The sequence below is a fragment of the Mesocricetus auratus genome, unplaced genomic scaffold, assembly GCF_017639785.1.
Source record: "Mesocricetus auratus isolate SY011 unplaced genomic scaffold, BCM_Maur_2.0 Super-Scaffold_100691, whole genome shotgun sequence".
Taxonomy (NCBI): domain Eukaryota; kingdom Metazoa; phylum Chordata; class Mammalia; order Rodentia; family Cricetidae; genus Mesocricetus; species Mesocricetus auratus.
In genome coordinates this window covers 58,465,200-58,491,677 of record NW_024429267.1, presented here as the reverse complement: position 1 = coordinate 58,491,677, position 26,478 = coordinate 58,465,200, and the positions used below count along the sequence as shown (strand labels likewise).

Below are 26,478 nucleotides of genomic sequence, written 5' to 3'. Positions count from 1 at the left end.
TTACCTGCTGGAGGCCGTGACTTCCTGGAGGCCCTGCTCAACTCTGAACAGCCATGTAGATTTGAGGTGCCGACAGGTTGTATTTTTAATGGACTTTGTCGTTTCTGTCATTTTAGGGGCAACTGGGATGGCTGGAGATCTAGTTGCCACCAAAATCGTTGAACTGTCCAAAAAGAACCGGGGGCTGATGGCAGAGTCAGAGAGCGCCAAGGTCAGGGTAAAGCAGCTGACCAATCGCATCCAGGAGCTGGAGCATGAAGTAAGGGCCTGGGCTGCTCTCCCTCGGGAGGGGCTCCAGAGAGAGACCGCACTGGGAGGTCACAGGGCAGTGTGTGCAGTGAGTCCCGTTTCTGCCACATCCAGAGGGGAGTGTGACAGGCAGGCAGCTAGGGGACACTGGCGGTTGAGAAGAAGCCTGGCTTGGCGTGGCTTAGGGCGATGGACATGGAGCCCCATCTGAAGCTGCTAGCAGGCCCCGAACTCCGTATCTCAGTTTCCCCCAGCGGGTAGCCCCAGTGCAGCCCTTAGAAGGGAGCCTGGCATGTGGAAAGCACCAGTAAACACAGCTCAACCCGTGTGCAGAAACCCCTGCTCATCTGAAGCTGTCACAGCCAGGAGCCATGGCCCTGCTGTGTCCTGTCTGTCCGTTTTTGCTGTCCCCTCCCTCCCAGCTGAGCACAAACCCTGCTTCAACCCGGCGGTTCTGGCTCCTTATGTGTGAGGTGGGGTCCTCGGGCTGGAGGGAGCCGTCGTAGTCTTTCCTGGTCCTGAAGTCTAGTTCTGAGACCCCGCACGACCCATCCTGGCCCTCACACTGAGCACGAGCTTCTTCATTCTGGGACGTATGTCTAGAGATTTGGCTCAGGTTCTGTGCCACACACTGGAGAAAATAGAGTAGGCATGGATGGTTCCACTGGAGAGGGAGCCACATGGGCATCTGGCACAGGAAAAGAGAGCGACTCCCTGACAGGCATCAGTGGGCAGCGCTTGAAGGGGCGTGCCCGGCAGGCCCAGCCAGCCAAACACCGTGGGAGCAGCATCCATGGACAGGGTTCAGAGTGCAGAGTGGGGAGGAAGCATGGGCGACCAGCATGGCCGAGCGCTGAACGGGACAGCATCGGGGATGTGAGAGGAAGCCATGCCCCAAATCAGTGTGGCCACATGTGGTTGGTAGACGCCTTGGTCACCCGAGTAGCCCAAGCCTACGCTACCTTTATTATCTGTCTCCTCGGCTGAGTGAATGTCGTAGGATTTCCATTCCCATGAAGAGACACCATGGCCATGGCAACTTTTATAAAGGAAAACGTCTAATTGGGGCTGGCTTACAGTTTCAGAGGTTTAGTCCATTATTGTCATGGCGGGAGGCGTGGCGGCGTGCAGGCAGACACGGTGCTGGAGAGGGGATGAGAGTCCTGCATCTGGATCCACAAGCAAGGAAGAGAGAGTGACACTGGGCCTGGCTTGAGCTTCTGAAACCTCAAAGCCCTCCCCTACCCCCACAGTGACACACACCACCCTGCCCCCCACCCCCGCCCCCGCCCCCGCCCCCGCCCCCGGCAGTGACACACAGGCCACACCTCCCAATAGTGCCCTTCCCTATTCATCTATGGGGGCCATCTCCATCCAAACCACCACACAGTGTGGTGTGCCCTGCTTATTTATCAGCGGGCTGCACTTTCAGGGCAACTAGGGAGCAGGGCTGCCGGCCAGTCAAACCTCTCAGTCACAGGTAGCTTGGAAAGGAGCATTCCTTCCGTTGGTGGTCTACGGGTGAGCCAGGGCTCAGACACTAGGGCGGGGCACACACCCAGCAGCAGCAGCAGCATCAGGTCCTTCAGTGGCTGTGCAGCTGCTGGGCAGAACCAAGTACTAACACCAGGTTTGCTTCTCAGCTGCAGATGGCACCAGCCAGGCAGCCAGCCAAGGGGACCACTGACACAGGGACCAAGTCACTGAGGACCCAGACGGGAGACAGAGCCTTGGTACGAGTTCTCTGTGCTGAGTCTGTGAGGTAGCCGTCACCTGGGCCTCCCCCTCCCCCAGTGGGTGCTCAGGTTTCTGCCATGTTCCCCACCCATTGCTCAGCCGAGAGCTCTTGTCTGCCATTGCGGCCTCCTCAGAGCCCTGTCTATGCCCTGTGGCCAGGACGCCTGGCAGACACAAGGGGATGCCCAGCTCTGAGCCAGTTTCCATGGGGTTGGGGGAAAACTGGTAGAGTCAGGGCCTTCAAGCCCTGGGGACACAAGGCCAAGGGAAGGACAGTCTGCGTAGCTGCCTGCGCCCAGGTGGCCATCTCCTCTGTAGTCTCCTCACGGGGAGACACCCACAAAACCTTACCCAGGTGGCAGGTTTGCTCCCAGCTGCTCAGAGAAGTTGTGTTCCCCCCCAACCCTTCAATTTGTATGTGTGAGTATGTGTCATGTGTGTGGGAATGCACGGGTGTGCACATGTGCATTTATACACGTGGAGGCCAGAGGACACCTCAGGGGCCGTCCTCAGGAACACCAGCCACTCCTTTGAGACAGGGTCTCTCACGCTGCCTGGTTGAAGTGTCCAACCGGATGAGACCTGACCCTCCTGTCTCTGCCTCCCCAGCACTGGTGTTAGCAGCTCTCTGTGTGGGCGCTGGGGGCGGACTCCAGGTCCTCAGGCTTCCCGTGACCAGATGAGCCCCCCACTGCCCCTGGAGCCCCATTCTTTACAAGACACTGCAGTGTTGGGGGCCCTGTGCCGCCCTGCAGATTTCCAGATTCCTTCTCCAGACCCGTCCGGATTTTAGCTAATGAACAGGCCCCAACATGTAGGCCATCCTTGTGCCAGGTGGCGGTGGCGCACACCTTTATTCCCAGCACTCGGGAGGCAGAGGCAGGCGGATCTCTGTGAGTCTGAGGCCAGCCTGGTCTACAGGGCGAGTTCCAGGACAGCCAGGGCTACACAGACAGAAACCTTGTCTCAAAAAAGCCAAAAAGAGAAAGGAAAGGTAGGCAGGCCAAGTGAATGTAGCTCCATGAAAAGGTAAATCAAGCTGATCAGGCCACATATGGTTTCCCAGGGGTGCAGAGCCCAGAGTCTCCAGAGTGTCCCAGCAGCCACTCCAGCAGTTTCTCAGGAAGCCAGAGCAGCTGTGACGGGGAGGGGGGCAAGCCCCAGGACTCCCGGTTCAGTGCTCCTTCTGCCTCTTGTTCACGCCTCAGGATCAGGCCACCGCTTGCTGCTCTTGAGAGACACTCAGTCCTGGTGTGCGGCCATGGGCCCCTTGGGGCGTGGGGATGAATGCTAAACCAGTGTCTCCGCTGGGGAGGCAGCCACTGTGCTCTGGGTTGAGGGGACAATGTTCTTCCCTACCCATTCTGCCAACCTGTTCCTGACTTTATCCAGGCCACCGAGGTCCTCCACTTGAGTCACCCTGGGCAGCATTGCTGGGTCTCTCGTTAGTCTGATAGGATTGTCTGCGCCCTCCCACAGGAATCCAAACCTGGCCTCTGTCCACAGAGGGGTCTAAGAGGAAGCGGAGCAGCCGTGTCATGAGGGTGGGATGGGCCTTCAGAAACAGCCCAGGCCTGGGCTGGCAACAGGAGCTCACCCTCGGCTGTGGGCTGGTGGGTGGAGAAGGCGCCCCTGTAGCGTGCTGTGGAGAAGTGGGTGGTGACAGCCTCCCACGAGGAGCGGCGCCTTCAAGGCGTAGAGGCTGGGAGCCAGAGCACTCTACACCGCTGGCTCGCCTGGGTGCTGCCTGGATGGCATTTTGTTTGAGCCCAGCACCCACAGCAGGAAGAGGACATGAACCAACAGAAGACAGGCTGGGGCACCCCGGGCGGGGCTCGTGAGTGGCCGCTGGAGCAGAGCTCTCGGGTGGCTTCTGTAAGCAGCCTGAGCAGCCTGGGTCCCTGAGAAGAGTGGGCCCAGAGGCCTTCCAGAAGGTTGTGCCGTGCCCAGTGGGCAGTGCTGGAGCCCGGGCCCTGCGGCTGTTCCTTCAAAGGAAACAGCCTGCGCTGGGGGCCAGGGCAAAGCCTGTGGTGGCCGAGGGAGACTGGGCCCCGCTCCCCGGCCACTCCAGAATGCCGTCTCGACTCAGTCCCTTATCAGCGGCCCACCCAAGCCTCTCGTGGGACTCGCAGGCACCCGAGGTCAAGCACTGAGCACCTGTGTGTGATGAGGAGCCGAGGCCTGGAGTGGGCATCACTACCCAGCTCTAGACCCAGTTGTGTCCTGCGAGTTCTGCTCATGCTCTGAACAGCCTCCCATGACGCTGCCCGATCCCAGAGGTACAGGGCGCTCATGTGCTCCCCCAGTCCCCAAAACAGGGCTCCTGGGGAGGCCGCTGCTTCTCAGCCCAGGGCATATTTAAAGACGCATGCTGCTGGAGAGAAGACAGGCGCCCGCAGCAGAAGGGGGCGTGGCAGCCACAAGGGAAGCGGATGCGAAGTCTTTCAGGGTCTGTTTGTACTCTGTGCCATTCTGCACTCGGCAAATATTGTCCAATTGATTTCTCACTTTTATCCTGGCAGTGGTGTTAAATGCAGTCAGGACTCCTGAACCCCATGGTCAGGGCTAATTTCTTTTTTCTTTTTCTTTTCTTCCTTTTTTTTTTTTTTTTGTTTGTTTGAGACAGGGTTTCTCTGTATTGTTTTGGAGCCAGTCCTGGAACTTGCTTGGTAGACCAGGGTTGGTCTTGAACTCACAGGGATTCACCTGCCTCTGCCTCCGGAGTGCTGGGATTAAAGGCATGTGCCACCACCACCCAGCCAGGCCTAATTTCTTTCACTACTGCTTTTCAGTAGGCTGTCCCAAGTCCCATGGACGTCTGTAGACTTGGTCTGTTGAGCATTTCTTTCATGCTAGCACCTACAGGAGTTTTTGTTGGTGCCTGCTAAAGAAAGCAGCCACACATTACGGACACCCTGCTTCCCCAAAGCCCAAACCCCTGGTCCACTGGGGCAGGAGTCCCAGCATGGCCTGATGGGTACTTAGCTTGCTAACGACCTCACTGTTGCCACGACAGTCTGTAGCAGGGTCTGCAGCAGAAGCTCAGATTGGGAGACATGGGCAGAACAGCAGAAGGACCAGGGTTCTAATCCCCCTGTGCTATCCCCAACCCTGTGCCGGCCAGCTCCCCTCTGTGCTCTCCAGACTTGACTCTCATCACCAGTGGGAGGACTTTGATGCTTGATCATGGAGTCCCAGGAATATCTACTGAGACAGAGTGTGTGTGTGTGTGTGTGTACACATATATATTTCACTTATTTTTATGTGTGCTGTTGTTTTTCCTGCTTGTATGTCTGTGTGAGAGTGTAGGATGTCCTGGAACTAGAGTTACAGACAGTTGGGAGCTGCCACTTGGGTGCTGGGAATTGAACCCAAGTCCTTTGGAAGACCAGCCAGTGCTCTTAACCTCAGTGCTCATAACCTCTGAGCAGAACACACAGGCAGTATATTAGTCATTTATTTCCAAGATTTGCCTCAAACACCGTATCATTGAGACAGGGCCTCACTGTGTAGCCCTGGGTGTCCTAGAACTTGCTATGTAGACCATGCTGACCTTGAACTCACAGAGATCTGCCTGCCTCTGCCTCCTGAGTGCTGGGATCAAAGGCATGTGCCCAGTTCAGACATTCTTTTTTTTAAGAGAAGAGGGAAAAGCGGACATCCCTGAGTCTCAGCCCGTGTCTTTCAGGGTTGTTGTTTTAAGCCTTATTTTTGTTAAAGCAAACACACAGCACCCCACTCTGCTGGCAGAGTCACGGCATGTACTGACAACTGCAGCTGCAGAAGAGGAGGCCCCAAGTTAGGGGTCAGAATGTGCCTGCTGAGCTGGTGTAGCTTTCCGCAGAGATGGAAGGAGGATGCTCTTAGCACAGCCTGGGTCTGGGCACAGCAGAGGGGGCCACACCCAGGAGTATCTAGGAAGTGTGGAACCGGCTGCCTCCTCTAGACGCTTCTGCCTTGGCCATGCGCGTGGCTCTGTGTGTGTGTGTGTGTGTGTGTGAGAGAGAGAGAGAGAGAGAGAGAGAGAGAGAGAGAGAGAGAGAGAGAGAGAGACACGACTTGCTTCCCACCCACCTCTGCTTCGCATCTCAAGGGGCTGGGAATTTCTGAGGACCCCAGCCCTTGCCCCATGCCTGGAACAGACCTAAACCAAAACCTGATTGTCATTAGCACTTAGGCCACAAGTGACTACTTTCTCTCTGTCCTTCCCAACCAGCTGGAGACCCCCGAGGTAAAAGCTCTACAGGAAAGGCTTGCAGCTACCAACCTGAAGATGAGTGACCTGCGCAACCAGATCCAGGCTGCAAAGCAGGAACTCCGTGTGGCCCAGAAGGTCTTCCAGAGTCAGGGTGTGGGACTTCTTATGTGGCCAGGGTTGGTCCCAGGAAACTCCCAACAGTCCACTGCCTTCTCTTCCGAAGCAGGGTGCTCGCTCCTGCTTGTGCTGGGTCAGGGGGGCAGGGTGGCTGGGGTGGCTGGGGTGGCTGGCTAGCTGGGGCTGCCCATGGACTGGGGAGATTAGTTCTGCCCACAAGGGAGGGGCCTGGGAGCCTTCCATGACCTCCCCCGCAACTTGTCCTTTACCTTGGTAGACCCGAGGTTTCCACTCAGTATACTGCCTTGCCTGTGACTCAAAAGGTTTCCTGACCCACCTGCTACCCTCTGTGGCCAGCAGTGTAGAAAATGGATGGGGAATTTGTGCCTTAAAAGCTCCTTTCAAAGGAAATGCTCAGGTGTAGCCTGTGGGTCCCAAGGGACGGCTGGTTTGAGCTGTTGGTATTGACGTAGCACTTTCCCTGGTTCATCTCCTCCTTGCTGGGACCACTCAGACTGGCCAAGAGTTCCAAAACAGTGTTGTGTTGTGGGAACAAGGGCCAGAGAGCCAGCCTGCTGGACGGGGATCAGCTTGGTGACATACGGAGGGTATCGGGCCTACCTCAAAGCCTTGAGGGTAGGCCTAGCTTCGTACAACTCTGGTGGCCACAGAGTCAGGCCTACCTGAGGAGGCACAAGAGCCTCATTTGATTCCTCTATGTTTCCAAGAGACGCTTGGCAGTGGCTGTCACACAGGGCCAGGCCCCGTGGCAGTGTGCTTCCTCAGCCAACCAGAATTCTGTGATACCAGGCGAGCGGTGAAGGAAGCAGGCCTTGATGGGCCGTGTCGCAGACAAGGGCTTGCCACCTCCCCAGGCCAAGCTGACCGCAGAGCTCAGAGGTGTGAGGAAGGTCGTGCAGACGGAGCCGGCCACCAGGAACCCCACAGCAGCTCTGAGTCCCACACAGCGGCGAGAAAGGCCTGGGCTGCCTCTCCTGTCCACACTGAGCACCTTGCTTTATTTCAGGTTCTGGCCAATGAAGTTGGGGACGATGTAAATATCCAGCAGCTCCTGGCCTCACCAGGGACCTGGAGGGGGCGGGCTCAACAGATCCTAGTTCTACAGAGCAAGGTGAGTGAGTGAGTCTCCAGACATCCCTGGCCCTGAGCAGAAGGCCTGACGTGCCCCCCCCCCAAAAAAAAAACACCACCCTGGCCCTCCTTAGAGTCTGGAGCAGACGAGACACTGTGGCGATATATTATTTGTGGTTTATTAAAACTTGCCTGAGGATTCAGAAAAGCAAAGTCAGCCTCAAGTTAGAGAGATCAGGCAGTGGTGACGCACGTCTTTAATCCCAGCAGCCAGAAGCTTTAATCCTAGGAGTCAGGATTAAGAGGTAGATGGATCTCTCTGAGTTCAAGGCCACCCAGGGATACACGAGATTGAATCACTATGAAAGAAAAACAGAGCTCACGCCTTTAACCCCAGCACTCGGGAGGCAGAGGCAGGCGGATCTCTGTGAGTTCAAGGCCAGCCTGGTCTACAGAGTGAGTTCCAGGACAGCCTCCAAAACAATACAGAGAAACCCTGCCTCAAAAAACAAAACAAAAACAAAAAAAGAAAGAAAAAAGAAGTGAAGCAGGGTCTTGAGTATTCAGTGGAGGCATTCATTCTCCAGACACGCTGAGGAGAGGTCACAGTCTGAGGCTTGGTGAGAGCTCGTGGAGACAGGATCAGCCCATTCAGCCTGAGGTAGCTCTGCTTTGCTTTTCTGACCTTCAGCTGGAAGCTTGGACCCCAGTATCAGTCTCTGGGCCTTTTATTTTTCCATGCTATGTGGGTCCCACAGCATGCGCTTGCCGAGTGGAGAGCTCACATGCTCCTCCGGCCTGATGTTCCTTTGTTACTGCACGCACACGGGTTACCTCATGCTTTTCACATGTCTGGCCCCGGCTCTTAACCAGCGGCCTTGAGTGTGGTTTCCTTCTCTGCAGGCGTGTTTTCCCCGAGTTTTGTATGAATTTGCGTGACTGCTGTGATGGTGGCCTGCAGTCCTTCGGAAAGTTTTTGGTGACTTTCAAACTTTCAAAATACAGCAGCTTTTCTCCCCTTTCGTTTTCAAAGTATTTTGGCACACACCAAAGGAAGTTAAGAGCAGCAGCTCCAAAGCTGACTGGCTTGAGTTCATACGCCAGCACTCCCCTCACCACACAAGTGGCTGTCTCTGCCTCAGTTTACACATCTCTGTAATGGGAACAACCCTTGGGCTATTGGCAGAAATGGCTGAGGCAGAGTGTGTGGGGGTGGATGCCCTCAGTACAACGCCATCCTGGAGGGAGTGCCCAGCAGTGGTTAGCCAGGGCTTCCTGCCCCACCCACCAGCACCCTCATTTTGGCCTTAGACCGAGAAGCTTGTGGAAGACGTGTGATTCTGTCAATCCCTGGAGCATGCCACCTGCATTCCCAGGCATCGGGGAATGCCATCCTCTTTGGGTGGCTTTTTCCTTAGGATCTTTTGTGAAATCCTTGAAGCCAGCATGAAGGAGAACAGACCCCCAAAACTTTGGGGCCCTAGAAGCGTGAGCAAGTCTCCTCACCTTTGGAGTCCCCAGCACAGCAGCCTAGCAGATCGGCCGTCAGAGCCCTGAGGCTGGGTATTAGTGACGCTTCCACATAGGGTGTGTCCCTAGCTTTCACGTGGGGTGTGTCCCTAGTGTCCTTCTGCAGTGCCTCAGTGCCTCACATGCCTGACCTCGTTGATGCTTGCGTAAGAGACACACCCTAGAGGAGACTGCCCTTAGCATGGTGCTGTGAAGCCGGCTCTCTACTTAGGATTAAACTAGGCCCTAGCTCACCCTGTAAAATTAGCTCAAAATGTATCAGAGACGACATCAGTGCGAGACCTAAAACCCTGAAAATGCTCGAGGAGAAGCAGACAAAGTGCAGGCCTGACTAGGATCCGGTAGCAGGGGGCACGAAGGCCAGAACTGATAGGGTCACATCTCAGACGGCCAAGGACGGGTGAATGGAACAGCCAGCGGCATGGAGACCAGCGGCAGAGCGAGGCCGTCTCTGCCAGCTGCTGCTCTTAGTATTAATATCCAGAATACAGAAGGAGCTCAGACACCTCAGCAAACAAATAAGCAACTCATTTTTAAGAAATGCGAATGGTTAACAATGTGTGTGTGTGTGTGTGCCTGTGTGTGTACCCGTGTGTGTATGCGTGTGTGCCTGTGTTCCTGTGTGTGTTCCTATTTGTGTGTGCCCTGTGTGTGTGTATGCATGTGTGTGTACCGGTGTGTGTGTGTGTGTGTGTGTGCCTGTGTTCCTGTGTGTGTTCCTATGTGTGTGTGTGTGCGCGCGCCCGTGTGCCTGTGTTCCTGTGTGTGTGTGTGTGTGTGTGTGTGTGTCTGTGTGTGCCTGTGTTCCTGTGTTCCTGTGTGTGTGTTCGTGTGTTTGTGTGTATGGCTGTGTGTGTGTGGCTGTGTGCCTGTGTGTGTGTTCGTGTGTGCACGTACACACACACACACATGTATAGAGGCCAGAGTAGACACGAGGTGTTTCCATCTACTGAAGCCAGTGCCTCTTGCTAAACCCAGAGCTCAAGGACTCAGCTAGTCTAGCGAGCCAGCTTGTCCTAGGGTTCCTTGTCTCTGTGTCTCAAGTGCTGGGATTACAGACAGGCCACCATGCCTGCCTTGCCTTCTGTGTGGACACTTGCCTGGCAAGTGCTCTACCCACTGAGCCACCCCCCTCGCTCCCACAAACACGATTTAAGTAGTCGACATCCTTAGCCTTAGAGAAATACAAGTCAAAACTACATTAGGATTCCATCCCTTTTAGTTAGGAGCCCAGCCATGAAGACAGTGACATATGCGGGTGAGGACGTGGGAAAGGGAGCATTGCACAGCCACCGTGGAAGTCCGTATGGAGGGACTTCACAAACGGACGCCCAAGCGCTATCACCCGGATATATACTCTGAGGAGTCGGGCGAGCACACAGAGGTCCCAGACAGTCTGGGTGCCCAGCAGCGCCTGAAGCACAGACTCAGTGGAGCTTGAAAGGAGAGAGATACGGCATGAACAGTGGCGTTTTAGCCATAAATAAAAAGCAGAAGTATGGTATTTGCAGGAAAAAGAATAGCACCGGAGATTGTTATGTATAGTAAAACAAGCCACACTCAGAGAGGCAAATGTATCATGTTTTCTGTCAGGGGATTTTTTTTTAATTACATGGAGGAGGTGGACAATCAGAAGAAAACCAGGGTGGGTGTGGTTCAGACAAGGCTCCAAATGTAAGGCAGTAAGTATCGCAGAGAAATGCACTGTTTTGTACAATTCCTATGAGTTTTAAATTTTTTTAATAAAAATGAATATTTAAGAAAAAAATCACCAGTGGCTTTTGTTAAAATATGACTTCCAGGCCCTTCCTGCCCCCAGAGCCCTGCATTTTGGTCTGGAGTAAACTCTTAAGACTTGTCATTCCTGTAAGAACTTCGGGGGTGGCAGGCTCAGGTGGGTCGGGGTGCTAAGTCGTCCTTACAGCAGATTGCAGAATGTACCCTCGGGCAGGCGCATTTTCCTGAAGGGGGAACAGTCACGAGGAAGGGAAGTTTCTCGTTGGCCAAGAATCTTCTCTTCCCTAAATCCCTTGGGCAGTGTCTCCATTTGCAGAAAACCTTCCTAGCTGGGCCCATCCTACACCACACCCTGGAAGGGCGGCTCCATTTTCATTCTGGCAGCATCTTCCCAGGCCCCCAAGTGGAAGGACCCTTGGTTGTGGACTGGTGGGACAGCCAGCTTTACTGTCCTCAGGTCCGAGAGCTCGAGAAGCAGCTGGGGCAGCATCAGAACAGGACGGCAGACTGCCCGAGCTCCGAGCTGCCTGTCAGTTCAGACCCGCGGAAGCTCACAGCGCAAGAGAAAAACCTGCTGAGGATCCGCAGCCTGGAGAGGCACAAGCAGGAGAGCTGGGAGGTGAGGCGGGCCCAGGCACTGGCTGCAGCACAGCGGTAGCAGATCCACGCCCCAGTCAGGCAGCGGCCACTCCTCACGGGGCCCCGGGGCAGCTCCGTGAACCGACCTCACTGCCTGGTGAGGTCCTACCCTGGGTCCATCCGATGAAGGGTAGGTGGTCCGCCCACGGCCGTTCGTGGGGAGTTCTGTGTAAAGCTTCCTATGAGGGACGTACGTTATGTGGGGTGTATTATGCAAGGTGTCTTAGTCGTCGTCCCCGTGGCGATCAAGGGCCTCAGAAAAGCCATGTGAGGCTAGCGGGGTTGGTTTCGGCTCACTGTTGGAGGGGATACATTCCTCCTGCAGGGAAGCCGTGGAGGCGGGGGGGCAGCTGCAGCGTGGCCGGCTTCCTCCTGGTTTTTTGTTTTTGTTTTTTCCTTTTTATTCAGTCTGGGGACACACACACACACACACACACACACACACACACACACACACGCATTCAGGGTGCGTCATTCTCCCCGGGAAACAACCTCACAGGCATGCCCCAGGTGTGTCTTCTAGGTGCTTCCAAATCCAGACACATTGGCAGTGGTGATGAACCCCCACACTGGATCACTCCCCCAAGAGTGGAATAGGGCGGGGCCTGGAGGAAGCCCCACCGAGCTCTGAACAGAGTGGGTGGCCAGAGTTCCAGGCTGTGCCTCACTGCTGACTGCCAATGGGATCTCCCTCAGCCTCAGCACCCGACAGAGGCTTCCAGCAGCCAGACCCTCCGCACCCTCTCCCCCAGAGCGTCCATCCACCTGTGCCGGGGCGTCAGAAGTGTCGTCATAGCCTCCCCCAGCCCTCTGCACTGTCAGGCACGGGGAGGGAAACGGGCCACCTAGAGGGCTGGGCATGGTTGCGTCCTGTTGAACCTTGTATGCCGCCACCATAAGCACCAAGGCACTTAAATTTGTGAAGAGACACGGTCCTCTGACCCTCAGACGTGGAGCGTGGTTTGGGGAAGGGAGGCAGCACAGAAGGTGTGGGAGGCTGTCTTAGTCAGGGTCGCTGTGGCCGTGCAGAGACACTGTGACCACGGCGGCAACTCTTACAAAGGAAAGCCTTCAGCTGGGGCTGGCTTACAGCTCAGAGGTCCAGTCCGTTGTCACCATGGCGGGAAGCATGGCGGTGCACAGACAGACGCGGTGCTGCAGGCGCCGACAGCTCTACATCGGGGTCTGCAGGCAGCAGGAAGAGGCTGTGTTACACTGGCCAGGCTTGGGCTTCTAGGACCTCAAAGCCTACCCTCTAGTGACACGCCTCCGACAAAGCCACACCCACTCCAGCAAGGCCACACCTCCTAATAGTGCCACTCCCTGTGGCCAAGCATTGGAACACATGAGTCTGTGGAGGCCACGCCTACTCAAACCACCACAGAGTCAGAGTGACAGTCCCTCTGAGATGAGACCAAGGGCTACCACGAAGGCAGGGAACTAGCAGTGTCCTCCGGGAGGGGTGGGAAGATTATAAAGGACTTGGAGCTGGCGTGTGAGGAAGATGGCGTGAGACGAGGGGACGCTGGAGTGGCCACTCCTGGCTGCACTGTGTGCCGCCCGTGGGAGCATGCTCAGAAGAGAAGGCCTGAGTCACAGGTCCTAGGTCCACGTTGTCCTCTGTCCAGGCGCTCACAAGTGGAGCACTAGGTGAGCAGTGGCCCCGCCTGCCCAGAGCTGGCAATGCCATCATGTCCAGCCATTCTTCCTGTCCACCATCTTCAGCTAGGCTGTTCTCTTTCCAGTGACAATGGACCCAAGAGGCCATTCCCTGCCCCACCCACCCAAGCGACTCTGTGAAGGGCCCAGCGACCTGGCTTCTGCCCTGCCCGGCCCCTCTGCGAGCTGGAGCACACGCAGGACGTTTGCTCTCATCATCATCAGCTCCTACTTCCACTCAGCTGTCCGTTTTTGGTTTTTGTGTTTGTTTTTTGAGACAGGGTTTCTCCGTATTGTCTTGGAGGCTGTCCTGGAACTCGCTCTGTAGACCAGGCTGGTCTCGAACTCACAGAGATCTGCCTGCCTCTGCCTCCCGAGTGCTGGGACTAAAGGCGTGTGCCACCAACGCCCGGTTCAGCTGTCCTTTTTAGGGAGTCCTTTTCTGACTGTTTCCTGCTCCGTGTTTCCTCCCCCATGTCTCAATAAACAGAAGTCTGTCTCCCATGCTTGGTGTCACTCCTGCTTTACCCCAGCACCTAGCATACTGCACATAGTAGGCCCACAGGAAACATACGAAGGAAGGAAGGAGAGGCTCTGAAAGTGCATGAAGCATGTGAGCATCTAGCGTATGGAGGGCAGAGTGCAGAGATGTCACAGAAGCCCTGCTAGCTGTGCTGTCCCTTACTGAGTGGGTTTAAATGGGAGGTCAGCAGTCAGCCCCCAACAGTACTGTTTCTGTTAGAAACCATAAACAAAATGCAATGTGGAAGCCAGCCATTTTGGTTAAGAAATGGGTTTGATGGGCAATGTAGCTAGTTCGTTATTTGCTGTGTGAGTGTGTGTGCATGCATATGCATGTGTGTGCACACGTGGAGAGGCCAGAGACCATTGCAGGGGTCATTTTCGACTCCTGTGTAGGTCGCAGAGATCAAGCTCAGGCTTTTATGTTCGGAGAAATCTTGCCAGGCCTAAGGTATCGGGCAAAAGTCTGGAGATTTAAATGAAAGACGTTCAACCGTTTGTGCTAAGAGAATGCTCCAGTGTGTGTGTGTGTGTGTGTGTGTGTGTGTGTGTGTGTGTGTGTGTGTGTGTGTGTTGCAAGGATGGAACAGCTTTATATACAGACTTACAGCACAGTGGAGAAACCCAGGTGTAAGAGTTCGTGTTTTCATAATTAGAGGTTGATGCCAGTGGGGCAAGGCCGGGACTAGAAAACAGGATGCACCCATGGTTATTGACTGACAAGCAGCTCAGAGACCCCATGGGGGCTGGGGCCCAGCAGTGTTCGTTTTGTAAAGAGGAGAGGAGGTGTGTGCTGTCCCTTAGAGCTGTCTGCCATGCGCCCCTCAGGAAAAGGGGGGACTGGGTCTGCCTGGGGTCAGGAACCTGGCACCATCACTTGTTCCCGTGGCCTTCAAATGCTGCCCTCCAGCCCGGAGTCTCCCCAGTGAGTGGGATCTAGGTTGCCCTGAGCTATGACATGGGCTAGCCTCAGCTCTCATTCTCTAATGACAGAAACTGACCAGTGAGCGGGACACCCTCCAGACAGAGCTGGAGGAGCTGAGAAGGAAGTTTGAGGGCATTCGGTCTCGCAACAAGGTGCTGTCCAGCGAGGTGAAGACCCTCAGGAGCCAGATGGTCACCCTGGTGGAGAAGGGCAGGCACGACGATGAGCTCATCGACGCCCTCATGGTATGCAGGGGGTGGCGATGACACAGCCACCCCAGATGCACCTCCTACGGTGGAGCCCCGCCTCTGGGATGCAGCAGCCCAGAGTGCCCGAGGGAGAGATGGCTGCGACCCTGGTACCCTTGGCCTTGCGACCCCAAAACGAGATGGGACTCCATAATGGGGATGAGACAGGGCACGCCCGCCTCTAAGGAGCAGGCTGACTGCAGGGTTAGCCTGCCTCCATGGGCACCTGACCGGCGGCGGCTCGGCGCCTGGGGTGTTGTGAGTCTCCATTTTCTCCTGAGGTGACGACAGCTGCCCTCTCCTGTCCCAGGCCATACTGTTCTTCCGCTTTGCCCCAGAGTAGGGAGCCCCTGTCCTTAGAGTCCCCTTTGGGGATACACTGTAGGGACCAGGCCTCCGTCAAGCCAGGTGCTGCTGATGGACGCCTTGCACGGTGCGCTGGGTCATGCATTCTGCGTACTCGAGTCTGCCTGCCAGCTGGGCACCCACCCTCTGAACTGCCTTCTGGTACTTAGAGAGCGCTTTCTCCCAGATGGCCTTCCGGCCCCAGTCTCCCAGGAGGGACTCTCGAGGCTGGACGGCATCGGAGTTGAACCCTCTGAGGGTATTCCCGGTTCTCAGTAGGATAGCTAGTGTCTCCTGCTAGAGTGGTCTTGGCCTAGAGAAAGTCGGATGGCTCTGGGAAGTCTTGACCTTCCCTACCCAAAAGTAGCCTGAGCCTGCCTCCACCTATCCTCTGGCTTGACCCTCAGGACCAGCTGAAGCAGCTTCAGGACATCCTGGGCAGCCTGAGTGTGCAGGAGGAATCGAGGCACACGTCACAGCACCACCTGGACCAGAAGGTCAACAGTGAGGCCCAACAGAGCAGCAGCCTCGTGGCCCAGCTGCGGGCCATGGTAGCTGAGCGCGAGGCCAAGGTGCGGCAGTTGGAGCTGGAGATCGGGCAACTCAGTGTGCAGGTGAGCAGGGTGGCGCCCGGGCGGGCCCGTTGGTGCCCAGGTAGCTCCTCTACCTCTTGGCACTTAACTTCAGCACTGGCCCCACCGCCCCATCCTGGGCCCACGCGAACCACTTGCTGCCAGCAGCCTTCTAATTCCGAACACACTTCTCCTTCCTAACGCACAAGCGCCCCCCCCCCCCCGTCTGTGGTCCCACCACCCTGGGCTCTTGTCTAAAACGCCAACCTGATCACGTCCTTGCTCAGTTTAGAAGCCACCACCCCCTCCCCCCGGCTTCCTGTCACTGTCCCCTTCCCCAGGGTCAAGAGGATCCCGACTCCTACCAGTTCATCCTTTCCTACCTGCAGCAGTGGCCCTCATCGCCGTGACCCAGCCGTAGCCGTTGCCCCAGACACTGCGTTAGCATGGCAGTCAGTAGGATGGCCACGCCTCTTAAATTAAAAATCTTTTCAGTCTTGGACGATGTCAAACATGTATGAAAGATATCTGGGTTATTCTCATGTCCTCCGTTACCCCTCCCAGCCCATTTCACCCCCCACTAACTCCTTCTTCCCAACAGGCCCCCCTGCTTCATACCGTCTCTCTGTGGGCGGCCCACCGAGCTTAACTAGGGTCGCATTTGCACGTGTGTGTGTGTGTGTGTGTGTGTGTGTGTGTGTGTGTGTGTGTGTGGAGGGGAGGAGGCTGCACCACTGGAGACAGTGAGTCCTCCCACCCCCCAGCGAGCACTGGATGTCAGTAGTTCCTGAGAGGGGTGTGGTCTTACGAGCCCTCCCCTCCCCCTGCTGGAATGCTGACAACCCCATTTTGTCCAGGTCTTGCACAGGTGACCACAGCACCTGTGAGCTTGCGAGGGCGGTGGCAGCCAGGTCATGTCTACGGGACAGTGTGTCACAGTTCCCCTCGCAGCCTCCTCACGCTCCATCCGTCCCCTGTTCTCCAGGGTTCCCTGAGCTTCGGAGAGGGGAGCCTGGGTGTCCAGTTTAGGGCTAAGCGCACTCTGTCCCTTACTCTCAGCACTCTGACCAGGGGCTCGTCTCCGTAGTCATCAGTGTAGACAGAAGCTGCCGAGAGGGAGGCTGTACTTACCTATGGGTATCACACGCTTAGTGGGAGGTTTGATACCGCGCCCACCTAGCAAAGCGGCAGTAAAGGATTCCTCCCTATGACCTGTGACCTCTCCAGCCACTGTTTACAGTATCGGGCATGAACTCCTCCCGGTGGAGCAGGCCTCAAGTCCAATCCAAGAATCTACTGTTACTACTGCCAGAAGAGTCATGTCACTATTGCGGCATTGGGGACAGTCTTGCACTGTATCACAGCTAGGTGCCACCTTTGATGACCCCTCCCCCACCACCCCATGCCACCTTCTGGCACCACGACAGCTAGCCAGCACAGTGGACCCGCCTAGATTTCTCCGTGTCCTACAACCAAAGCGTGCAGCGTCTTCAGCAGTAGGATCTTGCCATGTAGTTACGGTGGACAGCTAAGAGCAGCATTGATAGCCTGTGTTGTTTCGGGGGGCCCTTGAGGCCTCCCCGATTAACATCTGCCTGGCACTGCAGTTTTCATCGAGCAGCCTGTGGATCCTAGCAGCGGGGCAGTCCCCCCACAGGGCCACCTTTTACCCTTTCCTCACTGCCGTGGTTTTAATTGGCTCACAGCACAGGAATCCCGCATGACGTTTTCATGCATCACGGACCACCGCCCCGTGCCCCATTCCTGCTCCGACTGCTCTTGCCACTCCCATCCCCCACCCCTGCCCACGCCTTCCTTCTTCCTGCCCCACTGCCTCATCCTGGCCAGCCGCCCGTAGGATGCCAGTGTCCGTGAGCTCTCCCAGGAAGCCCTGGGCTCCCTGAGGGGTCTTGAGCCTCTCTTAGCTCCCCAGGTCCTCTCAAGCTAATCTCTCCTCATACTGTGTGCCCGTGTTTCCCCCCAGAACTTCCCTCAAAGGTCACAGGCCACGGGGCCTTGGTGCCTGCTGTAGGACCATGCTAAGCTCCAGTCTGGGTCTGCCCTGGGAGCCTGCCCAGGGCTCCTTCAGCTCTTAGGGATCCCTCCTGTGGGGTGTTACTGGGAGAAGGGAGTTGGTGGCTTCTGGGGAAGGAGGAGTTTGAGGCAGGCATGCAGGTCTCCCAGTCTGAGCATAACCCCTTTAGACCTGCTGGAGTGACAAAGATGTATCACTGAGCATTCTACCTGTGTTCCCTTCTGGGGTCCTAGGTCCGGTCAGAGCTCTGGTTCCTTTCAGACTGGCCCAGATTGACTAGTCTGCTGTGTCCAGGGTAGCCTAGGGCTGCGGGATTGGCTGCTGGACAGCTCTGGGCATCAGGCAGGTGGGGGACACTGCCTTGCAGTGCTCAGCCCTGGTGTCCTGGGGAGCAGTGCATGGAACATTCCAGCACCGCCGCCTTTTGTCCTTGTTCTGGGTACCCAACAGAGGACAGATTCAAGGTCGCCAGCCAGCTGGGAGCCAAGCTCCACTCACCAGATACAATCGCACATTCCAGTTTTCTCAGACTTCCTGGGGATATGCCGTGGCAAGCTGTGAGAAGTGCGCTCACTGCTGTCCTTTGATGGTGGCCCGACCTCCTGCTAACAAGGCTCTGGCACACACAGGAGGAAGAGGCCGAAGGAGGGCAGGGGCTGGGAAGCCCCACTCGGCACACAGCCGCTGCCCTCCAGGCATCTCAAGTCCAGGCGTGAGGAGTGAGGATGGCCCTGGGCTCGGGTCACACCATGTGTGTGGGGCCACCTAGGACAGACGTCAGCTCCGACCTCCCCATGGCCCTGGCCCACACTGGTCTCACTCTGGAGCCCCCATGTGAACAGAGGCATTGTGAGATGTCATTGTTATGCAAGCAGTGCCTCTGCTGGCTGCCCAGGCCAGCGTCCACCCTGAAGAGAAGTTCCTTTCATAACCCTGATGCTGGAAGCCCACCAAGGCACCCTCCTGCCTTTGGGCCCTGCGCCAAGGCCCTGACATCCAGCCCCACATCTGTTCCCTGCAGTATCTTCACAGTAAAGGAGGGGGTGAAGGGGCCAGCCCCGCCCATGCCAGGTTCCCTGAGGACCAGACCCCAGTAACCGACTCTTCGGCCTCGGCAGGCGATCATATCCACAGGCTAGGATCCTCTCGGTAAGGACAACACATGGTGGAGGGAGTGTGAGTGGCTGTGTATTATTCGGAGGAATGGTGTCCCTCTGCTGCCTCTTATTGAAAGCCCCTGAGTGCAGCTTTGTTTTGTTTTACTGATTTTGCGACAGGATCTCACTATGTACGTAGCCCCGAGTGACCTGGAACCCAATATGTAAATCAGGCTGGCCTTGAACTCACAGAGATCCCCCTGCCTCTGTCTCCAAGTGCTGGGATAAAGTCATGTGCCACTGTGTCTGGCCTTTTTGTTTTTGACACGGGGTCTCAAGTGTCCCAGGCTGGCCTTGAACTTGGGATATAGCCAAGAGTGACTCTGCCTCCCCAGGACTAGGATTACAGATGTACGCCACACCACCAATTTATGCAACACTGACGGTCAAAACTAGGGTCTTGTGCATGCTAAGCAAGTCGAACCATCCCAACATGCATACCACACCACACATATGTACACATACCACACTACACACAATACACACAGCACACCACACATATGTACACACACCACAAACACACACCGTACACACACACATACACCACTCAACACAAAACATACACATACATACCACACACACACTACAGCAAACACACTCACACATACACACTCACACATTCACACTCACACCACACACATTCACACACACACACACACACACACACACACACACACACACGACAATGTCTCAGGCTGACCACCCTGCTGCTGATCCATCTGAAGCATCTCCTGGTCCACTGGCTCCTTGTGTCAGGAAGGAGCCACCAGCCCTGGGTTTCGTCACTTCAGGCACTTGCTGGTGGCCCCTGTCTGGCCTCTTGCATCAGCCTCAGAGCACACTCACTCCTGAGTCTCTCAGACTCACTGCTGTCGGATTGCTTGGGGCTCTGTTTTATCTTGAACAAGGAAGGGCAGCCAGTTCACAGGGAAACCGTGAGGCCCACATGACCTCCTCAATCCCTGTCCACTGTGAGGTCCAACAGTGCCCACTCCTTCCCTCCTGATGTCCCCTTCTGCCTCCACACAGCTCTGTGACCAGCCTGGGCCACACACTGGTGGAATCTGCTCTCACGAGGCCATCCCTGCCTAGTCCCCATGGGACCTCACCCAGGTAGGAGTATAGCAATCCTGGGCTCCAGAGCTCACCCCCTGCCCTTAGTCAGCATCCTGGGATCCAGAGCTCACCACCTGTCCTTGCTCAGCATCCCTGGGCTCTAGAGCTCACCCCTGCCCTTGCTCAGCATCCTGGGCTCCAGAGCTCACCCCCTGTCCTTGCTCAGTGTCCTCAGCCCATTAAAAGGATGGAGAACCAAAGCTAGGCCAAGTCCAAGCGTTCGTTGAGGGTTACATAAGACCACCTGATAGCGTAAACAACTTCAAAGCTAGACCTTGGCCCCAGCAGGCAGTCTGGGCCTCTTTCTTGGACTAGAGAGCCAGCACAAGGTGCCGTCCTGGCCTGGCCCCGCCTTCTATAGCCTTCTCTTACCCACTGAGAATCTTTCTCCAGGGGGGAGCACCCCACACTAAGTCACTGATATCCCCTCAGCTCTCCAGCCCCCTCTTTGTGGATAAAGCCAGGCTCAGGGCTTAAATGCGCCCTTTGTTCTCCTCGGGGGCTCATAGACAAAGGATGGTTTGTCCTGCTTCTGAGTCTACCCACTGTTCACCGAAGACTCCGGCTGTCAGCACGCCCCATCCCCTCATGCAGGTCAGCTCAGGATCCAGGCATGGTCACCCTCACTTGAGGTTTACTGTGTGCCTGTAAAGCAAGTTGGTCTCTCTCTGGGCTGCTGTCCCCCATGAAGTACCCCTGACAGTTTGAGCCAGACATTGAACAGTACAGGGACCATCAGCCAAGGCGAGTCACTCGACGCTGGCAGGGGACCAGGCCCTTGGTCCTCCACAGGGGATCGATAGACAGAGGTACAATGCCACTAGCAGCTTAGTAGGCCCGAGTGACCTAGCAGAACCAGGTATGGTGGCTGGGTTTCCCTCCCCTCTGGCCATCCCAGACCCTCTAAATGTCACAGTCCCCCCTGCCACTGTATGGGGATGTCTATGTCTTCAAACTTAGCGTGACTTCTACCCTCTGCCCTCCACTCTGGCCCCAGGTTCCTGGACTCCCCAGAACAAAAAGGCTGGTGGGTACGAGCAGCAGAAATGAAGGCCCTGTGGCAGGCTGCCGAGGTGGAGCGCGACCGCCTCAATGAGTTTGTCGCCGTCCTGCAGAAGCGGTAACACCTGGCACCTAGCCAGCTCTCTTCTAGGCCTGTGTGGGTTGGGACTGGGCTCTCTCAGGGTCTCAGCTCACATGCTCCTCCAGGGCCCACAAGTCTGGGTTCTGCCATCACAGGGGGCAGCCCTGTTTCCTGTGTACCAGGAGGGTCTACCAGATGGCCACCTCGGGGGAATGGCTCTCTAGTGAACACAGTGAGACTCAATTCAAGGGTCAATTAAACTCTGCCACATGTGGCCATCCTATAAGAGCTGCCAGAGGGTCTCATGGGAAGAAGATAGAGCCTGGCCCGACGCTGGGAACATGAGGATGGCTGAGGAGGCGAGGAGCTGAGGTTTCTGACAAGCAAGGAGGCAGTCTGCAGCTGAGGTGCCCACTGGGCCCAGCTGCCTCCAGAGGGTCGCCGACAGATTTCACCCACTCATCAGTGCCCCTGCTGTATGGCCTGTCTGGCAATAACTGAAGGTCCCTAGGCCAGCACAAGGGCCAGACATGTGCACAAACCTGTCTTGCCTGAGCTTAGTGGGAGGGAGACCTGGAAAGTACTAGAAAATGCTGAGGAGCATAGCAGAGGGGCCCAAGTTGGTGCAGGGGTCTTGGTAGCGTGTCTTCTGGGAGTTCTAACCTCTTCTTCATCCCCAAGAGAGGACAGCCAGGCTGGAAGTACCTCCAGGCACTCACAGAACTGGAGGGGGAGGGGGCTCACTTGCGAGGGAGCTGGGGTGACCGTTCAGAAGAGCAGAAGACTGCCATGCAGGGTCCCAGGTGTCCAAAGCACCCACCCTGTCCACAGTTGCATTCAGGGGCTGACACTAATGCCTGTCAAGAGGCAGCCGTGTCCTCCGTCTGGGCTTTGCCCCCATTTCACTGTTATGCCTGTGACTGGAGGGGGACCTGCTTAGCTGTAGTTGCAGAACAAGCCATCCTGACTTAGGGGCTCGCTGGGAACTGCTCCAGTGACAGGGGCAGCCAGGGGCACTGTCTCTGCCGCGGTGGGACAGGGGCGACTCGTGGCCTCCCCCCCCACCTGGAAGTGGCCTTTCCCAGGGCCCTCCCACACCTGGCTGGGCCCAGATTGAGACAGGCCCTCTCCGTGAGTCAAAGCGCAGCTCTGGCAGCTCTGGGAGCCCTTAGATTGATCCTGCGGCTCTGTGTCACTGGGGCTCTGTGACGCTGTGCTCAGGCTCATCAGCCAAAGCCAGGCCCTCTGTCCTAGACCGTTTCCTAGCAGCCAGCCCTGGCCCTCCTCTGCACGCTGCCCACCCTGAAGCTCCTGGCAGCCCGATCCCCACCTAGTTACCAAACTCTGTTGCCCCGAGGAAGTTCCTGCGCTCAGCCGGGATCCTTTACCCCAGGGTACAGTCAGGAAGGGTCCCGGCTAGCATGTCTGAGAAGTAAGTGTGTGTGCAGGGGAGAGAGCATGCTCCAACGCAGGCGTGTAGAGGTTAGCGGCAGCTTGCAGAATTGCTTCCTTTCTCCCACCGTGTGTATTCTGGGAACCCGGCTGAAGCTGTAAGGCAACAGGTGCCTTCGCCTGCTGGCCCATTTCCCTCCTCACCTACAGTGAGAAGGGAGGGGCTGTCTCCCTCCCTCCCTCCCTCCCCATCTATCCTCCCCTCTGTTTTGTTTTCTGAGGCAGAGTTTCTCTGTGTATCAATCCTGACTGTCCTGGAACTCACTCTGTAGACCACAGGCTGACATCGATGTCACAGAGATCCGCCTGCCTCTGCCTCCAGAGTGCTGGGATTAAAGGCGTGTGCGCCGCCACCACCACCCGGCTGACTTGTCTCTCTTTAAAAGGATGTAGCTGACTTTGGTGCTGTGTTTTGTGAAAACAGCCCAGACTGGCCCCGAACTTATGACCCCCTTGCCTCTGCCTCACCCCCAACCCAACACTGGGTATTGGCTGCGTCTCGACTTTCCCTATCTGCTGATTGGTCTCTGCCGCTCTCTCTCTCGCTCTCTCTCTCGCCTTCTGTCCCTCAGGCAGGGTTAGCTGAGTTTTATCCCTTTCCTCACTCACCAGCCAGCTGCCCCTGCTTGCACTGTTGCCACCTCTGGGTTTCCACTCTGCCTCTCTCAGTGTGACGTGCTCTCACGGGCGTGTGCTCTGTTGGGCGGCCATGGCAATGCTGGCTCTCTGAATCTGTGTCTTTAAAAACACCTTCTGGTGCTTTTCTCATGAATGAGAGTTTAAGAGATTTAATGCATAGGAGTCTAAAAAGATGGAACTGCCATGAAGCCCATTTTAATAACTGTCTTTGGTGGTGTTTAAAATCTGGTTTTTGTTTGTTAGTTTTTGTAGCCCAGGCTGGCCTGAGATTCCCTGTGTAGGGGAGGCTGACCTTGAAGTCCTGGCCTCCTGCCTCTCTCTGCCCTGGGGCATTCCTTCTTGCCTGCTTACCTTTTTCTTTCAATGGTGTTAGACTTAGTTCTTTCAAAGTCATTCCAGTACTGTTTATAGTTTTTCATTGTGTGTATGTGCTGGGGGCGGGGCTGTCATTTGTCTGGGACAGGGTGTGTTAGCATTAACTTGTAACCCCAGAGCTGGGGAGGATGCCTGTAGCTTGTTGGCCAGGCATCTAAGTCTGCTTGATCACTTTCAGTCCAGGGAGAAACCTGGTGATGGTGCCTAAGAGTAGACAACAAGACTGACCTCTGACCTCGACATGGGCATGCGCATACACCTATACACACGTATACACATAACCCCTACACATACACACATGCAGATACACATGCACACATGCTTGTGCACACACACATGCATGTGCACACAGGAACACACACGCATTTGCACATAGGCACACACACACAGGCACATGTGCGCACGCGCGCGCACACACACAGGCACACACGCACGCATGCACACACACATACGTACACACGCACGCACACACGCACGCGTGCACGCACGCTGGGAAACTCACATCACGCTTTAGCACTTGCCATGACACCAGCGTGCACACACAGGCACACACAGACACACACAGACACACACGCACGCACACACGCATGCACACACGCACGCACACACGCACGCGCACGCACGCTGGGAAACTCACATCACGCTTTAGCACTTGCCATGACACCAGCGTGCATCGGTTTCTCACGTCTGTGAGTGTAAGTGGAACCCACGGTTAAACAGAACGCACACCCCTGAAAGATGGAGCAGAGCACAAGGCACAGCCCCTCCGTCCCCACGTGGGTCAGTTTCCACTCCTCGAGCAGAGTGACAGGAGCCTTGGGTTTGTTTGCTTTTAAATTGTTAATCTGTTGTAAATATTTAAGTTGCACCATACATCATGCATGGTGTCTGCGTGTCTCCCTCACTAATGCCCCATGGCGCTTCTCTGCTCCCCAAAGCAGGTTCTGTGCACGGACTTCCTCTAGTTGAGTTACTGGTTTCTAGTCTGCAAACACTTTCTGGCGTTAAGATGTTCATTTCTGTCCTCATTTTACTTTGACGTCTTTAGTCTGTTTGTTTGTCTTTGAGACAGGGCCTCACTATGCAGCCCTGGCTAGCCTGGAGCTCACTGTGTAGACCATGCTGGCCTCAGACTCAGAGACTCTTTTCCCTGTCTCCTGAGTGCCACCGGACCCAAAGATGGCCGCTAGGGTGATCCCAGGGCCTTGAGCTCCGCAGGCGGGAGCCCCACCACCCAGCTGCACCCCAGCCTCTCGGAGCTTTCAAGATTACGAATAGGGGGTGAGTTTCATCCGTGAGTCTTCATCCCCTTACGGCCATGCTCACAGCCTTCCAGGCAGTTGTGATGCTGATGATGCTGAGTCTCTTAACGCCAGGCAGCTGCGTGTTGTTGCTGGCTGTGGCCGCCCCAGTGGGTCAATGTGGCTCCTGTTTCCCTAGTGATGACAGATACTGAACGTTTCTTTCATGTGCTGATGGATATTCACATATCTTCTCTGAGGCACAGAATGCTTTGCCTACTTTTTTTTTTTTTTTTTTTTTTTTTTTTTTTTTGGTTTTTACGAGACAGGGTTTCTCTGTATTGTTTTGGAGGCTATCGGCCCAGTCCGGCCTCGAACTCACAGAGATCCGCTTGCCGAGTGCTGGGATTAAAGGCGTGCGCCACCACCGCCCGGCGTTTTGCCTACTTTTTAGTGGGATTGTTTGTCTTGAATCCTGTTGCTGTTAAACTGCAGACATTCTTTCCCTGGAATTCTTGTACTGTTTGAAGACAGCAAGTCTCTGATGACTTGGCCTTGAAGATGGCTCAGCAGTAAAGGCCCCGGGTGTGGGGGGTCAGCCCACTCCATCTCTTCCCATGGCTGCGGCCGCCTTCACTGCCAGCAGGCCGTCCAGGGGACATCCCCACAGGTCAGGGCCTCGGTCTTGCTGCAAACCTCTGCTGACGGGGACCAGACCAGTCTTGCTACCCCTGCTAACAGCATCCAGACTAAGTTGTCCATCACTTTCAAACCTTGACCCTCCCCACACCCCCACCCTGCTGTCAGGACACTAGTTCTAGCCTTTGCAGACAGCAGGGCCTGCAGATGCCATTGTTTCGTGACCCTCTCTTGTCACCGTGTCCTCTGTGTTCTCATGGCCTGGCCCTTGCTTCCCTGACCCCATGACCTGCGGAGTATGTTTGTGTTGATGGATAGAGTGGGGGGCTGCTCGGCAGAACCCACAGAAACGGTTCGGGTCTGTAGTGGGTAGCGTACCTTTCCCAAGCCTGGTGCGTTGCCAGCGTGCCTGAGGAGCTGGTGAGCCCATTTTAATCCTCATAGCTACTTGTGGGCTCTGGGTGCAGCCACACACTGGGCGGGGCAGCCCAGCTGGGGTGTGAGCCCTGCCCCACCCGTCTCTCCTTTGCCCTGGGGTTGCTGTGCATCTTGCTTTTGAAGACAAAGTTGGCTTCTGCCTACTGGTCACGTCAGCCTAGCGTACAGCCACCTAGTGTACAGTCTTTGGTTAGTGATCCGTTCCCTTCAGATTTCTTGTCCTTCCAATCCTTTGTTGTCCCCTCACCGATACAGAAAGATCATTCGATTCCCTGCTGTCCATGTGGGCTTCCGGGTTGCAGCTCTGATCTGTCACTGTCTCTGTCACCTTTGGCTCAGGTTGGTCCCAGAGGCTCCCAGCCTGCTGGGTTTTTGTTGCCACAGAGATTCAAAGCGCTTCTTGGAGCCACGGCAAGGCCCTCGGGGCGGAAAAGCTTCCGTGTGAAATAATCCTAGCCGGGTGTTCAAGGGCCTCCGGTTTGCAGCAATGAGAGAAGCACATGGCCCTCACTAAGCCCAGGGGAACAGAAGTGAGGACGTGTCCCCGTGTCTGAGCTCATCCGAGTGTGTCCCCTAGGAAGCAGGCTATGGTCTCTCTGCCTCTGAATACTTTGTAGTGCACCACGGGCCCCAAAAGAGGATCCTGGGTAATCATCTCAGCCCCTAAAGGCAGAGAAAGGCTCCTGCCTGGGGCCATTGAGGGAGCTGTGGGGAAAGGATCAGGTCACAGCC

At 56.0% G+C, this 26,478-nt stretch overlaps 1 protein-coding gene and 1 long non-coding RNA gene across 3 annotated transcripts in view; one reads left to right on the top strand and one right to left on the bottom strand.

Moving 5' to 3' along the window:
* The window catches only part of Ccdc13 (coiled-coil domain containing 13), a 39,470-nt gene that overhangs the window by 7,749 nt on the left and 5,243 nt on the right, over window positions 1-26,478 (top strand). For both annotated transcript variants that reach the window (XM_013122245.3, XM_040739888.1), the window contains exons 4-13: window positions 117-259; window positions 1,893-1,982; window positions 6,203-6,319; window positions 7,329-7,433; window positions 11,118-11,279; window positions 14,474-14,650; window positions 15,406-15,612; window positions 18,627-18,754; window positions 19,792-19,875; window positions 20,876-20,998. In XM_013122245.3, coding sequence (XP_012977699.1) covers window positions 117-259; window positions 1,893-1,982; window positions 6,203-6,319; window positions 7,329-7,433; window positions 11,118-11,279; window positions 14,474-14,650; window positions 15,406-15,612; window positions 18,627-18,754; window positions 19,792-19,875; window positions 20,876-20,998 — 1,336 coding nt within the window. The remainder of the gene's footprint in view (window positions 1-116; window positions 260-1,892; window positions 1,983-6,202; window positions 6,320-7,328; window positions 7,434-11,117; window positions 11,280-14,473; window positions 14,651-15,405; window positions 15,613-18,626; window positions 18,755-19,791; window positions 19,876-20,875; window positions 20,999-26,478) is intronic.
* LOC121137518 lies at window positions 11,706-18,434 on the bottom strand. The gene is made up of 5 exons (XR_005874783.1): window positions 18,104-18,434; window positions 16,452-16,676; window positions 15,954-16,066; window positions 14,482-14,602; window positions 11,706-12,484 (listed from the first exon to the last, which is right to left on the bottom strand). It is a non-coding gene; the product is annotated as an uncharacterized LOC121137518 (long non-coding RNA).